The 16,310-nt window shown below is 45.9% G+C and overlaps 1 protein-coding gene across 1 annotated transcript; it reads left to right on the top strand.

Annotated features, from left to right (window-relative positions):
- The first annotated feature begins 4,504 nt into the window (after window positions 1-4,504).
- On the top strand, window positions 4,505-14,203 carry dstn (destrin, actin depolymerizing factor). Its single transcript, XM_033025757.1, has 4 exons — window positions 4,505-4,798; window positions 10,097-10,380; window positions 11,569-11,642; window positions 13,605-14,203. The coding sequence occupies exons 1-4, from the start codon at window positions 4,520-4,522 to the stop codon at window positions 13,709-13,711; spliced, it is 744 nt and encodes a 247-aa protein (XP_032881648.1). The 5' UTR covers window positions 4,505-4,519; the 3' UTR covers window positions 13,712-14,203.
- The last annotated feature ends 2,107 nt before the right edge of the window (window positions 14,204-16,310 follow it).

Genomic DNA, 16,310 nt, shown 5'->3' with positions numbered 1-16,310 from the left:
CTGTCATGTGTCCCTGTATAGGACAATGAAATTCTTGCTTTGCTTAAGCACACAGAAAATACTAGGCATTTACTACAAAACAGATAAATGTGTCCATATACCATGATATAAATATATACACACATGAATAAATAAACTGATAGTGCAAATAACAGAAAGTGGTTGCTAATAATCAGAGTTTTGTCCGAGCCAGGTTTAATAGCCTGATGGCTGAGGGGAAGTACCTGCACACCAAGAAATCATGATGGTGAGTTTTAAGAAATTCTCAATGTGTCATCAATGCATCGATCTACATTCCTCAGTAAATGTAATTGTGTCTTGGCCAAGTATTAATGACGCCGCGTTCCTTTGAATAAAATCCATGGGAGTCCCGTGAATTTTATCCAAAGGAACGCGGGGTAATTAATTCTTGGTCAAAACACAATTACATTTACTGAGTAATGTGGATCGATGCATTGATGTCACATTGTATGTGTAATGTTAAAATTGTACAAGGCATTGGTGAGGCCAATTCTGGAGTATGGTGTACAATTTTGGTCGCCTAATTATAGGAAGGATGTCAACAAAATAGAGAGAGTACAGAGGAGATTTACTAGAATGTTGCCTGGGTTTCAGCAACTAAGTTACAGAGAAAGGTTGAGCAAGTTAGGGCTTTATTCTTTGGAGCGCAGAAGGTTAAGGGGGGACTTGATAGAGGTTTTTAAAATGATGAGAGGGATAGACAGAGTTGACGTGGAAAAGCTTTTCCCACTGAGAGTAGGGAAGATTCAAACAAGGGGACATGACTTGAGAATTAAGGGACTGAAGTTTAGGGGTAACATTAGGGGGAACTTCTTTACTCAGAGAGTGGTAGCTGTGTGGAATGAGCTTCCAGTGAAGGTGGTGGAGGCAGGTTCGTTTTTATCATTTAAAAATAAATTGGATAGTTATATGGATGGGAAAGGAATGGAGGGTTATGGTCTGAGCGCAGGTATATGGGACTAGGGGAGACTATGTGTTCGGCACGGACTAGAGGGGTCGAGATGGCCTGTTTCCGTGCTGTAATTGTTATATGGTTATATGGTTATTGTATAACTACTTGTTTTCTACTCGCTGTTACCAAGTGCTAACAGTAGTAGTTAACAAATCGTTTTTGTCTGATGGCCAGTGCAGTGGGTTTTATCCATGATCGTTTTAAAATAAAATCCGTATTTAACAAGGCAAATTTTTTTTTTCATCTGTATTAAAAAGCACGAATTTGTATTTCCGTACGAAATACGGAAAATTAGCGCGGAGCCCAATTGGGAGCAATCAGTCCAATCGGCTTAAGGCCGGCCCTGCTTCTTCAGACTGAGAGTCAGGGGAGGGGGAAACTTACCCTTCCATATCTCTAGTCTCCCTCTCCCCTGACTCTCAGTCTGAAGAAGGGTCTCGAACCGAAATATCACCCATTGCTTCTCTCCAGAGATGCTGCCTGTCCCGCTAAGTTACTCCAGTATTTTGTGCCTACCTTTGATGTAAACCAGCATCTGCAGTTCCTTCCTACACGTCTTTGATTATGTTGGTTGCTTTCCCAAGGCACCGTGAAGTGTAGATGGAGTCAATGGTACGGAGTCTGGTCTGTGCGATGGACTGGGCTACATCCACAACTACAATTTCTTGCGGTCTTGGGCAGAGCTGTTCCCAGACCAAGCAGTGATGCAACCCGACTATATGCTTTCTACCGTGCATTGTAGAGGTTTGTGAGAGTCACTCAAGACATGCCAGTATCCTGAAGAAGTAGAGATATTTGTGGGACTTCTTGGCTGTCGTATCAATATGGTTGGTCCACTTAAGCCAAGAAGTTGAAGCCCTCAACTGTTGCCATGGAGCTTAAACTCTGGGCTGCTTCAACTAGGAATTGAATTGAGCTAGGAATTATAATCAGAAGCTCCTGAAGTTGTTTTTTTTATATGATATCTGCTGCACCACTTTACTGCTCCTTCTCGGTAATTTCAATGTCCATCACTCTCAATGTCTTTGCTTTGGCGACATTTGGAGCATTGTGTGCAGTTCTGGTCACGCCATTACAGGAAGGATGTGGAGGCTTTGGAGCGGGTGCGGAGGCAATTTATCAGAAGGTTGCCTGGATTAGAGGGCATTAGCTACAGTGCCCTCCATAATGTTTGGGACAAAGGCCTATCATTTATTTATTTGCCTCTGTTCTCCACAATTTGAGATTTGTAATAGAACAAATCACATGTGGTTAAAGTTCACATTGTCAGATTTTAATAAAGACCATTTTTATACACTTTGGTTTCACCATGTAGAAATTACAGAAGTGTTTATACATAGTTCCCCATTTCAAGGCACCATAATGTTCGGGACACAGCAATGTCATGTAAATGAAAGTAGTCATGTTTAGTATTTTGTTGCATATCCTTTGCATGCAATGACTGCTTGATGTCTGCGATTCATGGACATCACCAGTTGCTGGGTGTCTTCTCTGGTGATGCTCTGCCAGGCCACAACATCTGGAGCCTGGATCGCCTCGGCGCAGAGGGAGAACTAAGAGGGAAGAGACAGATACTTTAAGATTTTGCCTTCCACCACAGTGAGGAGGTGTTTGGTGAACTCACTGTGGTGGATGTTAAATTTGTATTGATTGTGTGTTTTTGTCATTTTTTATTATATGTATGACTGCAGGGAAACGAAATTTCCTTCAGACCGAAAGGTCTGAATGACAATAAACGAATCTAATCTAATCTATTGCAGCCATCTTTTGCTCATGCTTGTTGTGGGGGCTAGTCCCCTTCAGTTTTTTCTTCAGCATATAAAAGGCATGCTCAATTGGGTTCAGATCGGGTGATTGACTTGGCCACTCAAGAATTGACCATTTTTTAGCTTTGAAAAACTCCTTTGTTGCTTTAGCAGTATGTTTGGGATCATTGTGTTTAAGAAGGAACTGCAGATGCTGGAAAATCGAAGGTACACAAAAATGCTGGAGAAACTCAGCGGGTGCAGCAGCATCTATGGAGCGAAGGAAGTAGGCAACATTTTGGGCCGAAACCCTTCTTCAGATCACTGTCTTGCTGTAGAATGAACCGCTGGCCAATGAGTTTTGAGGCATTTGTTTGAACCTAAGCAGATAGGATGTGTGTCTCTCCACTTCAGAATTCATTATGCTACCACCATCAGCAGTTGTATCATCAATGAAGATAAGTGAGCCAGTACCAACAGCAGCCATGCATGCCCAGGCCATAACACCTCCTCCACCGTATTTCACAGATGAGGCGGTATGCTTTGGATCTTGGGCAGTTCCTTCTCTCCTCCATACCTTGCTCTTGCCATCACTATGATATATGGTAATCTTCGTCTCATCTGTCCACAAGACCTTTTTCCAGAACTGCGGTTGCTCTTGGCCATCCTATTTTTGCAGCTAACCAGTGGTTTGCATCTTGCAGTGTAGCCTCTGTATTTCTGTCCATGAAGTTTTCTGCGGACTGTGATCATTGCTAAATCAACACATGACTCCTGAAGAGTGTTTCTGATCTGTCGGAAAGGTATTTGTTTTTTTTTCTTTATTATTGAGAATTCTTCTGTCATCAGCTGTGGAGGTCTTCCTTGGCCGTCAGTTCCTTTGTGATTAGTAAGCTCACCAGTGCTCTCTTTCTTCTTAATGATGTTGCAAACAGTTGATTTTGGTAAGCCTAAGGTTTGGCTGATGTCTCTAACAGTTTTATTCTTGTTTCTCAGTCGCATAATGGCTTCTTTGACTTTCATTGGCATAACTTTGGTCCTCATGTTGATAAACAGCAATAAACGTTTCCAAGGGTGATGGAAAGGCTGGAGGAAAGACTAGGTGCTGAGAGCTCTCTTATACCTGCATTAAGGAGGCATTTAAACACACCTGAACAATTACAAACGCCTGTGAACCCATGTGTCCCAAACATTATGGTGCCCTGACATGGAGAGGACTATGTATAAACACAGCTGTAACTTCAACATGATGAAACCAAAATGTATAAAAATACCCACTGATAAAATATGACAATATGCAATTTAACCACAGGTGATGTTTTTATATTACAAATCTCAAATTGTGGAGTACAGAGGCAAATAAATAAATGATATGTCTTTGTCCCAAACATTATGGAGGGCCCATTACAGGAAGGATGCGGAGGCTGTGGAGCTGGTGCCGAGCAAAGATCTTAGTGCGGAAGCAGTTAACCAGGACGTTGCCTAGATTAGAGGGCATTAGGTGCAAATTGAGTTGGATAAACTTGGATTTTTTTTCTCGGAACAGCAGAGGTTGAGGGGAGACCTGCTAGAAGTTCATAAATTATGAGGCATAGATGGGGAAAGACAGTCAGAACCTTTTTTTCCCAGGGTGGAAATATCCAAGACTAGAGGGCATAGTTTTAAGATGAGAGGGGCCAAAGTTGGAAGGAGATGTGCGGGGCAACTTCTTTTCCACAGAGGGTGGCGAGTGCCTAGAACGCGCTGTCGGGGGTGGAGGAGGCAGATAGGACAGTGGTGTTTGAGTGGCTTCTTAAAATATATGGCTTATGTGCAGGCAGAGGAGTTTAACTTGGCATGGAGGCTGTGGGCCGAAGGGCCTGTTCGTGAGCTGTGTGATGTTGTTCGGGTTCGCTTGCAGGTACAGAACTGCCCTGCCCAGCGTTGGGAGGCGGCGTTTGAAGCAGGTGAGAGCTTGAAGCTGGGGAGGGGCGAGGAAGTGGGCGGCGATACAGGGCCGGGCACGGAGCTCAGTCTCAGTCGGCAGCGCAGGCAGGAAGGAAGGAAGGAGAGAAACTGCGACAGCGAGAACACAGCCATGGTGAGTCCGGCCCCGGCTACCCCCGCCCGGGGCATAGTGGAGGGGAAAGTCGGGAGTCTCGCAGGGGGAGAGGGAGGGGGGGAAGGGGTCGTGGAGGAGGGAGGGAGGGGGGGTTCTGGAGAAGGGAGAGGCGAGGGCTCCCGCAAGCCTGGCGACAGCGTCCCGCACCGAACCCGTCCGATCACGCTCCGGATCCCGGGATATGGCACTCAGCAACTCCGCCGAAGTGGCGGCCGGGGGTGGGTGGCGGCCGGGGGGACGGGGCCGGGGGGACGGGGCCGGGGGTGGGTGGGTGGGTGGTGGCCGGGGTGGCCGGGGGGACGGGGCCGGCTGGGAGGTGTCCCGTCCCGGGCTCCGCTCACAACTCCGGATCCCGGGAGTGGCGAGCGTGGACGCGGCACCCGTGGGTGTGGGGGGAGGGGAGAGCGGTTGTGCCGGGTGGGGTGTCTGGTAATTAATATCAACCCCATCCCCCTCTCTAAATGTGGCCCACCCACCTCCTCCCCCCGTGTACCCCAACCCTCCCTGTACCCCCACTCTTCGCTCACCAGTACCCCAGCCAATCCGGTTTGCAACCACTCCCTTGCTGCTGTACCCTGTACGTGTTCTACGTGCATGGGAGTGGCTGTATGTGTGTGTGTGCATGAATGTGTACGTGTGCGCGCAAGTGTCTGAGTGCATATGTGGGAGCGTCTTTGTGACTGCGTGTCTGTGAGAGGCCGTGCGTGCTTGTGTCTGAGTGTGTGTGTGCGTGTGTCTACGAGTGTGTACATGTGTGTCTGACTGTGAGGACAGTCTCCGCTCCCCTCCCCCACACTGCCAGGTGTGGTTTTACCTGTCCGACCAGGTGTGACTCACTGCTGACACAAGGAACTGTAGATGCTGTAACCTTGAGGGGGGGGAGTGCTGGAGGTACTCAGCGGGCCACAGAGTTATACAGCTCATAAACAAGCCCTTCGGCCCAACTTGCCTATGCCGACCAAGATGTCCCATCAACACTAGTCCCACCTGTCCACGTTTGGCCCATTTCCCTCTAAATCTTTCCTATTCGTGTGCCTGTCAAATGTCTTTTAAATATTGTTATAGTACCTGCCTCAACTACCTCCTCTGGCAGCTCGCTCCATATACCCCCCCACCCCCTGTGTGAAAAAGTTGCCTCTCATATTTCTTTTAAATCTTTCCCTTCTCACCTAAAATCTATGTCCTCCGGTTCTCAATTCCCCTACTCTGGGTAAATGACTGCAATCACCCTATCTATTCCCCTCATGATCATATTTACTGTTGAAATGTTGAGCAAAACACAAAGTGCTGGAGGAACTCGGTGGGTCAGACAGCATCTGTGGAGGGAATGGACTGAGGGAGTTTTCAAAGCTTCCTATCCACATCCAAAGATCCTGGAGGGAGAGAGGTGGGGGAACAGGGGGGATTAAGTAACTCTGAAATTACCCTCGGGTATGGATGAGTGGTAGAAACTGGAGACACAGGGATATGGATGATGCACAGGCAGAGGAAATTATTTTAACTTGTCATTATGAAAGACCTCTCTATGTTCTCCAGAGATGCTGCCTGTCCCGCTGAGTTACTCCAGCACTTTGTGTTAACCAGCATCATCTGCACCTATTTGTTTCCATAACTGGGCATCATGGACATTGTGTGCTGAAGGACCTGTTCTATCTCTATGGCTCTGCTCCCTACTGCTGCCCCCTCCCCCTGTGTTCTGCAGGTATATAATGGAGCCGTCCACCCCTTAAGGCCAGAGGAATGTTATTGCAGTGAAAATGGAAACTCCCACAATGTCAGCTGCTTGCTTGTGGGAAGATTTTTTTTCATTCTCCCCCCCCCCTCTCCTTTCCTTCCGTTCCTCTGTCACCCCACATCCTCTGGCCAATCAGAAAGATTGTTTGTGTCCTCAGTGAAGACGGATCCAAAGTACCTGTTCAACTCGTCTGCCATTTCCTTGTTCCCCATTATAAGTTCACCTTTTTCGGTCTTCAAGGGTCCAACTTTGGTCTTAACTATTTTTTTTCCTCTTTATATACCTAAAGAAGCTTTTACTATCCTCCTTTATATTCTTGGCTAGCTTACCTTCATACCTCATCTTTTCCCGTATGGTCTTTTTGGTTATCTTCTGTTGCTCTTTAAACATTACCCAATCCTCTTTGTTCACACTCATCTTTGCTACGTTGTACTTCTTCACTTTAATTTTTATACTGTCCCTGACGTCCCTTGTCACCATGTCCCATTCTCCCCTTGGAATCTTTCTTCCTCCTAGGAATGAACTGATCCTGCACCTTCTGTATTATTCCTAGGAACACCTGCCATTGGCTAAGCTTTTCCCATTGAGAGTAGGGAAGATTCAAACAAGAGAACATGATTTGAGAATAAAGGGACAGAAGTTTATGGGTAACATAGAAACATAGAAATTAGGTGCAGGAGTAGGCCATTCGGCCCTTCGAGCCTGCACCGCCATTCAATATGATCATGGCTGATCATCCAACTCAGTATCCCGTACCTGCCTTCTCTCCATACCCTCTGATCCCCTTAGCCACAAGGACCACATCTAACTCCCTCTTAAATATAGCCAATGAACTGGCCATGACTACCCTCTGTGGCAGGGAGTTCCAGAGATTCACCACTCTCTGTGTGAAAAAAGTTCTTCTCATCTCGGTTTTAAAGGATTTCCCCCTTATCCTTAAGCTGTGACCCCTTGTCCTGGACTTCCCCAACATCGGGAGCAATCTTCCTGCATCTAGCCTGTCCAACCCCTTAAGAATTTTGTAAGTTTCTATAAGATCCCCTCTCAATCTCCTAAATTCTAGAGAGTATAAACCAAGTCTATCCAGTCTTTCTTCATAAGACAGTCCTGACATCTCAGGAATCAGTCTGGTGAACCTTCTCTGCACTCCCTCTATGGCAATAATGTCCTTCCTCAGATTTGGAGACCAAAACTGTACGCAATACTCCAGGTGTGGTCTCACCAAGACCCTGTACAACTGCAGTAGAACCTCCCTGCTCCTATACTCAAATCCTTTTGCTATGAAAGCTAACATACCATTCGCTTTCTTCACTGCCTGCTGCACCTGCATGCCCACTTTCAATGACTGGTGTACCATGACACCCAGGTCTCGCTGCATCTCCCCTTTTCCTAGTCGGCCACCATTTAGATAATAGTCTGCTTTCATGTTTTTGCCACCAAAATGGATAACCTCACATTTATCCACATTATACTGCATCTGCCAAACATTTGCCCACTCACCCAGCCTATCCAAGTCACCTTGCAGTCTCCTAGCATCCTCCTCACAGCTAACACTGCCCCCCAGCTTAGTGTCATCCGCAAACTTGGAGATATTGCCTTCAATTCCCTCATCCAGATCATTAATATATATTGTAAATAGCTGGGGTCCCAGCACTGAGCCTTGCGGTACCCCACTAGTCACTGCCTGCCATTGTGAAAAGGACCCGTTTACTCCTACTCTTTGCTTCCTGTTTGCCAGCCAGTTCTCTATCCACATCAATACTGAACCCCCAATGCCGTGTGCTTTAAGTTTGTAAACTAATCTCTTATGTGGGACCTTGTCGAAAGCCTTCTGGAAGTCCAGATACACCACATCCACTGGTTCTCCCCTATCCACGCTACTAGTTACATCCTCGAAAAATTCTATAAGATTCGTCAGACATGATTTACCTTTTGTAAATCCATGCTGACTTTGTCCAATGATTTCACCACTTTCCAAATGTGCTGCTATCCCATCTTTAATAACTGACTCTAGCAGTTTCCCCACTACCGATGTTAGACTAACTGGTCTGTAATTCCCCGTTTTCTCTCTCCCTCCCTTCTTAAAAAGTGGGGTTACGTTTGCTACCCGCCAATCCTCAGGAACTACTCCAGAATCTAAAGAGGTTTGAAAGATTATTACTAATGCATCCACTATTTCTGGAGCTACTTCCTTAAGTACTCTGGGATGCAGCCTATCTGGCCCTGGGGATTTATCGGTAACATGAGGGGGAACTTCTTTACTCAGAGAGTGGTAGCTGTGTGGAATGAGCTTCCAGTGGAAGTGGTGGAGGCAGGTTTGATTTTATCATTTAAAAATAAATTGGATAGGTATATGGACAGGAAAGGAATGGAGGGCTATGGTCTGAGTGCAGGTAGATGGGACTAGGGGAAACTAAGTGTTTGGCACGGACTTGAAGGGCTGAGATGGCCTGTTTTCCGTGCTGTAATTGTTATATGGTTATATAACATGGACGTAGGCCCTTTGACCCACTGAGTCCATGCTGACCATCGATCACCCGTTCACAATAATTCTATCTTCTAGACAAAATGATATTTGATGAAATAACAACTAGTTCAGATGTTCTGTCAGCTCCCTCAATCAATGCAGAAATGACCACTTTCTCATCCACCCAACACAATCCCCAGAGGGCCCATTAACCTACAATGCCATGTATCTTTGGGGTCTGGTAGGAACTGGGGAAAAGCGTCACTTGTTTAGGTTTGTTAATGTCATGTATACCGGGGTATAGTGTAAAGCTTAGGTCTGCATGCTATGCAAGACCAAACGCAGGCTCGGCAATCGTTTCGCTGAACACCTCCGCTCAATCGGCATTAACCAAGCTGATGGCTAAACACTCCCCCTCCCATTCCCAATCTGACCTTTCTGTCCTGGGCCTCCTCCATTGTCAGAGTGAGGCCCAGCGCAAATTGGAGGAACAGCATCTCGTATGTCATTTGTAGACAAAAATGCTGGAGAAACTCAGCAGGTGAGGCAGCATCTATGGAGCGAAGGATTAGGTGACGTTTCGGGTCGAGACTCCTCTTCAGACTGATGTGGGGGGTGCGGGGAGAAGAAAGGAAGAGGTGGAGGCCGTAGGCTGTGGGAGAGCTGGGGAGGGTGTGTAATTTACACCCCAGCGGTAGGAACATTGACTTCTCTAACTTCAGGTAGCCCCTGCTTTCTCTCTCCATCCCTTCCCAGTTCTCCCACCTGTCCTACTATCTCCGCCTAGATTATTTCTTTCTCCCGCCCCCTCCCCCTCCCCTGGCATCGGTCTGAAGAAGGGTCTCGACCCGAAACGTCGGCAATTCCTTCTCTCCATAGATGCTGCCTCACCCTCTGAGTTACTCCAGCATTTTGTTTCTACCTTCGATTTAACCAGTATCTGCAATTCTTTCTTAAACAGATAATACTGTACATGGATACAGTCAAGTAAAACTCAAGCACAATTGGTATAGCGAATGGGAACCAGCATCTGCAGTTGTTTGTGTTAAAGTGGCTGTTATTTTTATTTTGGCAGGATGCCGGAATCAAGCTCAGCGAAGATGCCATGAAACAGTTCAGTGAGATGAAGATTCACAAGATAGGTCGTACTAATAAAAAGTTTCTCCGCTTGCACCTGAACAAGAAACAGGACCAATTGGTGGTGGATGAAACTCTTGAATGTCAGCAACAAAGCTCCATGGACCCATATCAGCAATTCTTAGCCCTCTTACTGGAAGAAAAATGCTGCCTTTTGATTTATGATTTCACTTTCAACACCAAGGATTCTGCCAACAAGGATGAGCTGGTTTTAATCCTATGGTACGTTCTTCAGTATATATTGGTATTGTTTTTTTTTGTCACTTGTATTTAGGTGACGCAGAAGTAGAGTTGCTGCATCACAGTGCCAGTGATTCGGGTTTGATCCTGACCCTGGCTGCTGTCTGTGTGTTGCACACTCTAAATATGTACAGATTGCAGGTTAATTTGCGTTGCTAAAGTTGTAGGACAGTGTTAGTGTGTGGGGTGATCGCCCATTGCAGTGACTTCTCAGCAATCAGACAGCATCCGTGAGTAGTGGATGTACTTGCTGTGATGGCCACTGGGCGGCCTGGTTTGATCCTGACCTTGGCCGCTGTCTGCATGTTCTCCCTGTGACTGCGTGGGTTTTCTCTAAACAGGCTAAAGCTTGAGGTGCTTTTCACATGTTGTTAACCAGTAAATTATAATGTTGTCATATCTGCTCAGAATCCAAATTGCGAGGATTTTTCTTAAGACCACTCTTTAGGCAGATGGAGTCTCGGGGAGAAAATAAAAGGTGACAAAAGGGTGTCGGACATGGAGAGGAGTGAAATGTAAGGAAGGGTGGGCAGGGATGGGGGCGAGGAAAGAAGTGGAATAAGAGGGACTTGGGGGTGGGGAGGAGGGAAAGGGAGCAGGGTGATTGGATGGTGGGATAAATGGGTGTACAAGGGAGGGGAAAGGAGTAGGGTCCACTTGTAGACAAATGGGTCGTTCAAGGTGAAGCACCGGGAGGTTTACAGCCATAGTTTAGTTTATTGTCATGTGCTACAGTGAAAAGCGATTGTTGCATACTACCCAGTCAGCAAAAAGACTGCATGATTACAATTGAGCCATCAACGATGTACAGATGTCGGATAAACGTTAAGTGCAAGAAGTCCAGTAAAGTCAGATTAAAGATAGTCTGAGGGTCTCCAATGAGGTAGATGATAGCTGAGGGCCGCCCTCTAGTTGTTGACAGGACCGTTCAGTCGAAGAATCTGTCCCTGAATCTGGAGGTGTGCGTCTTCACACTTCTGTACCTCTTGCCTGACTGGTGAGGAGGTTTACCAGTTAAGAGAGTAGAACATAGTTAGAATAAGAAATGCTGCTGTTGTAGTGGAGGTTTAAAAGAGTGGAGCGATTGTAATGAATATTTCCCCCCCCCCCCCCCGGACCCTCTGTTCCCTGTCTTGAAAGTAAAGTAAAGCCAACTTTTGAATTTTCCAGGTGCCCGGTTAATTCAACAACAAAAGAAAGGATACAGTTCACATCAACAGTAGGCTCGGTCAAGTGCAAGCTAGGTGAGTCTTTATTCTCTTCTGCAAACGTGCTACTGAATTTACCTCTGGGACAAAATGCCCTGCTGTGTTGCGTTGATGGAAGCATGCCTCCAATTTGTTGGTTTGCAATAAAACAGAGTTTTGCGCTTGTGGTTTACTTGCAAGAAGGTTTCAAACTGGGCACCCAGGCACATCACAGGCTCCTTCATGTGTACAACCTCTGTCACAGACTCGTACAGCACAGAAACAGGCTCTGATCTTGACCACTTCCTGTTGTTCTGTATATTGATATTAGAAAAAAACACTGCCATTTACGGCTGTGATTTTTGGCCATCTTACTCGGAGTCCCCCTCCGCTGCGCAGGACAAGAGGATTTTCCCCATCGATGCAAAATAAAAGAGTTATTAGTGTTTAAAAAATGTTGAGATTCTCTCTCCTGAAGGCCACGCCCCTTCCGGAGGGACTATAAAACCCGGAAGTGTTGAGTGCCTCAGTCAGTCTCTGCAAGATGGGGGAGCAACAAGGTAATGTCTCTCAGTCTGAGCTGTGAATAACCCTGAACACATGTGGTTTGAAAATATAGTTTGGAAATGCTAAAGCTGTGTTGCCTTTGGTTTGGAAATGCTAAAGCTGTGTTGCCTAATTAAAGTTGCCTTGCCTGATTGAAAAGTTGGTTTGAGAATGCCTTACCTAATAGACGAGTTGGTTTGAGAATGCTAAAGTTGCCTTGCCTAATTGAAAAGTTGGTTTGAGAATGCCTTGCCTAATTGAAAAGTTGGTTTGAGAATGCTAAAATTGCCTTGCCTAATTGAAAAGTTGGTTTGCGAATGCTAAAGTTGCCTTGCCGTCTATATAATTAAAAGTCTAATCTTGACCACTTCCTGTTTGTGCTGTATATTGATTTTAGGAAAAACTGTATCATGTACGACTGTGATTTTTGGCCATCTTACTCGGAGTCCCCCTCCACTCATCAGGTGCTGAGGATTTTTCCCATAGATGAAAAATAAGAGTAAGAGTGTTTAAAAAATGTTGAGATTCGCTCTCCTGTCAATCACACCATGATGGCCACGCCCCTTTGGGTGGGGGGAGGGACTATAAAACCCAGAAGTGTGGGCGTGGCTCAGTCTCTGCAAGATGGAGGAGGGAGAGGTCACGACTCGCTGGGGGACCAGCCCTCCCGAGTGATGCTGGGACCCTACGAGTCCCACTTAGTCTTAGTCACCTACCTCCTCTGGCTGCTCGTTCCATATACCCTGTGTGAAAAAGTTGCTCATTGGATTCCTCTTAAATCTTTCCCCTCTCACAAACCTATGTTGCCCGATTCTTGAGCAGAGTGTTGAAGTAACTCAACAGGCAAGGCAGCATCTCTGAAGTATGTAGGTAGGTGATGTTTCTGGTTGGGATCCTGCCCAAGATTCCAGAGTCTGCAGTTCCTTGAAACTGTCATTACTTTAGAGATACAACGTTGAAATGGGCCCATTGGCCCACCGAGTCTGCGACGACCTCCACTAGTTTTATCCTGCCCACTAAGGACACTTTACAGTGGCCAATTAACCTACAAACGCGCAAGTCTTTGAGATGTGGGAGGAAACCGGAGCACCCGGAGGAAATCCACACAGTCACAGGGAGAATGTGCAAACTCTCCACAGGCAGCACCGGAGGTCAGGGTCAAACCCTGGTCTCTGGCACTGAGGCAGTGGCTCTACCCGCTGCACCACTATGCCGCCCCAAATTTATGCACAGCTCCGTTCTTCCGGGTGGACTTGCTACTGAACCTGTGCGGAGAAAGCCCAATGGACTTTTAGTCCATCGCCTTAACCACTGCACTATGAGGGACCACCTCTGGCTGTTCCCCCCCACTCTGGATAAAAGACTATTTACCATCACCTTATCTATTCTCTCCCGGGAAAGGCAGGAGTGGTTGATTAACACAAGATGAGCACAAAGGTGCAGCTGACCATTGTAAACTTGATGTCTTCACAGGTTTGAAATCCTCAATTGAGTGTACTACCAAGGACGAGCTATCAATAGATCGTTTAGCGGAAGTGCTTGGGTCAGATGTGACTGCAGTGGAGGGAACGTCAGTGTGATATTGTAACGCCTGGCAGTGTGCACAGCTTCCTCGCCGTCCTGTAACGTGGCTTTATACATCTGTGCCCAATGTCACTTCAATCTACTTTTGAATCTTCAACATTCCAGCTCGTCACTTTGTATTCTTTTCCAGTAAAAATGAAATTCTTTATCTGAGACTGCTTTTTCTTAGAGTGGGGTTTGTCTCAATTAATATGCAGTGATATCTGGTATTAATGACGTCAAATCTTTAGGAAGTACTTGTCATCCTCAGCAATTTCAATGCTTTGTTTCAAATTTTGGAAATAATTGCAAATTTAACAACCTAATTAAAATAAATAAAGGCAATGTTTTAAGTTCCCGCACAGTGTACTATCTATTACTAGGTTCAGAAACTTGATAATCTCCATCTTTTCTACTTTTTAATTAAAATATTTCTAATAATGTTTGGCACGGTCTTTACAGTTGACAAATAAAGTTGTAATCTCAAATAATAAATTGGCACAAAATAACCAAAGACTCCACTGTGCTTGTTTGTTCCCAATCCTTGTATTTGCCAAAGGGTTTGTGAGGTAATTGGTGCATGGGGTAGAGGTGGGAGGGAGAATGTGGGAACAAGGGCAAAATACAAGGGAAAATTACTGGGATGATGGGATTGAGAGTCGGATGGGCAAAGTGGTGAAGAAGGCGTGAGGCACCGTATTGTTAGGGAGGGTATTGAGTACTGCACTAGTACTATTCTACACACTAGGGACAATTTACAATTTTACTGACCAATGCTACAGGCTAACAAACCTGTACATCTTTGGAGTGTGGGAGGAAACCGGAACACCCGGGGAAAACTCTCGCAAGTCACGGGGAGGCACCAAGAGTCAGGATCGAATCCAGGGCTCTGGTGCTAATATTGTTGCCCCAACTGTGCCACCGGGTGGCGCCAAACGATGGCAGCCTCGCCAACAGTCTGTCTTGTCCTTTTGTAGTTTTCAGACTGTTGTTAAGTGTACGTTTCAGTGTATCTTTAGTTTAGTATTATGTGGGGGTGGGGTGGGGGGGGACATGATATCTTTCCCCAATGGAGATGCGACTTTTTCTGTATCGTATCTCTGTCCGTACTGCGGCCTAACATCATGGAGCTGGTGGTCCCTTTGTCAGGGATCAACTTCGGGAGCTCCAACCGCAGGAGCATCGACTGCCCCAATGCGGGAGCTTCGATCGCCCTACTGCCCCGACCATGGGAGAAATGGAGGGAAAAAAATAATATGTTATTGCCTTCCATCACAATGCGCTGTGGTGGATGTCTATGTTAATTTTTATGTAGTTGTGTGTCTTGTTGCTTTTTTGGTATGACTATGGCAAATCAAACTATGTTTTTACATACTTGGCTAAAAAATTAATTACAATACAGTTGTACAAGTCATTGGTGAGATCTCACTTGCCTCCATTGCTATGGGGCATTGAAGGGATGAGTGGAAGTTGTGATGCAATTCTGTAGGACTTTGATCAGGTCACATTTGGAGCATCGTGTGCAGTTCAGGTTGCCCCATTGCAGGAAAGATGAAGAGGCTTTGCTTTGGCCGCAGAAGAGGTTTACTTGAATGTTGCCTGGATCTCCCTCCCCCCTCCCTACTTTTACCCCACTCTTATCCCCATCAAGGACGAGTCTCGCCATCAGGCCAGAGGTATAGAAGTGTGAAAACACATACCGTACTTCCAGATTCGGGTACAGTTTCTTCCAAGCTGTTATCAGGCAACTCAACCATCCTGTTAACAACTAGATAGTTATCCTAAGCTACTATCTACCTCATTGGAGACCCTCGGACTAACTTCAATTGGACTTTTACCTTGCAATAAATGTTATTCCCTTTATCCCGTATCTGTCCAATGTGGATTACTTCATTGTAATCATGTATAGTCTTTCCGCTGACTGGTTCGCACGCAACAAAAAGCTTTTTACTACCTCAATACACGTGACAATAAACTAAACTTCAACTTCTCTTCGTTTAAGAAGGAACTGCAGATGCTGGAAAATAGAAGGTAGACAAAAATGTTGGAGAAACTCGGCAGGCGAGGCAGCATCTATGGAGTGAAGGAAATAGGCAATGTTTCGGGTCGAAAGGGTCTGAAGAAGGGTTTCGGCCCAAAACGTTGCCTATTTCCTTCGCTCCATAGATGCTGCCGCACCCGCTCAGTTTCTCCAGCTTTTTTGTCTACCTTCAACTTCTCTTCCCTGTGCCCCGTGTAAATGTTTACCCATTTCTCCCCTTTCCTCATTGGTGCATAGAGATTCACCGTGATGTAAACTGGGCATGCTGGCTTGAGTTACGGGGAGAGGTTGAATAGGCTAGGATTTTTTTTTTGAGGATAGGAGACTGAGCGGTGATCTTATTGAGGTGTACAAGATCATGAGGAGCATTTTATCCATTCATGGATAAATTGAATGCTCAGTCTTTTTCCTGGGATAGTGGTTTTGAAAACCTGAGGGGGCAGATTTAAGGTGAGAGGGGAGATTTAAAAAGAACCTCAAGGGCAACGTTTTCCACTTAGAGGGTAGTCCATATCTAAGGGCAGTGCGGAGGGAGTCAACAACGGCAGAGGATGTTGGACAAAGAGCCAGTAAGG

The sequence above is a fragment of the Amblyraja radiata genome, chromosome 8 (genome assembly GCF_010909765.2).
Source record: "Amblyraja radiata isolate CabotCenter1 chromosome 8, sAmbRad1.1.pri, whole genome shotgun sequence".
NCBI lineage: Eukaryota > Metazoa > Chordata > Chondrichthyes > Rajiformes > Rajidae > Amblyraja > Amblyraja radiata.
This window is presented reverse-complemented; position numbering and strand designations above follow the sequence as displayed.

Coding starts and splice junctions, on each gene's coding strand:
- dstn (XM_033025757.1), top strand. CDS start 4,520: ATGGCTTATGTGCAGGCAGAGGAGTTTAACTTGGCATGGAGGCTGTGG. Junction 4,799..10,096: donor ACAGCGAGAACACAGCCATG/GTGAGTCCGGCC, acceptor TTATTTTGGCAG/GATGCCGGAATCAAGCTCAG. Junction 10,381..11,568: donor GAGCTGGTTTTAATCCTATG/GTACGTTCTTCA, acceptor TGAATTTTCCAG/GTGCCCGGTTAATTCAACAA.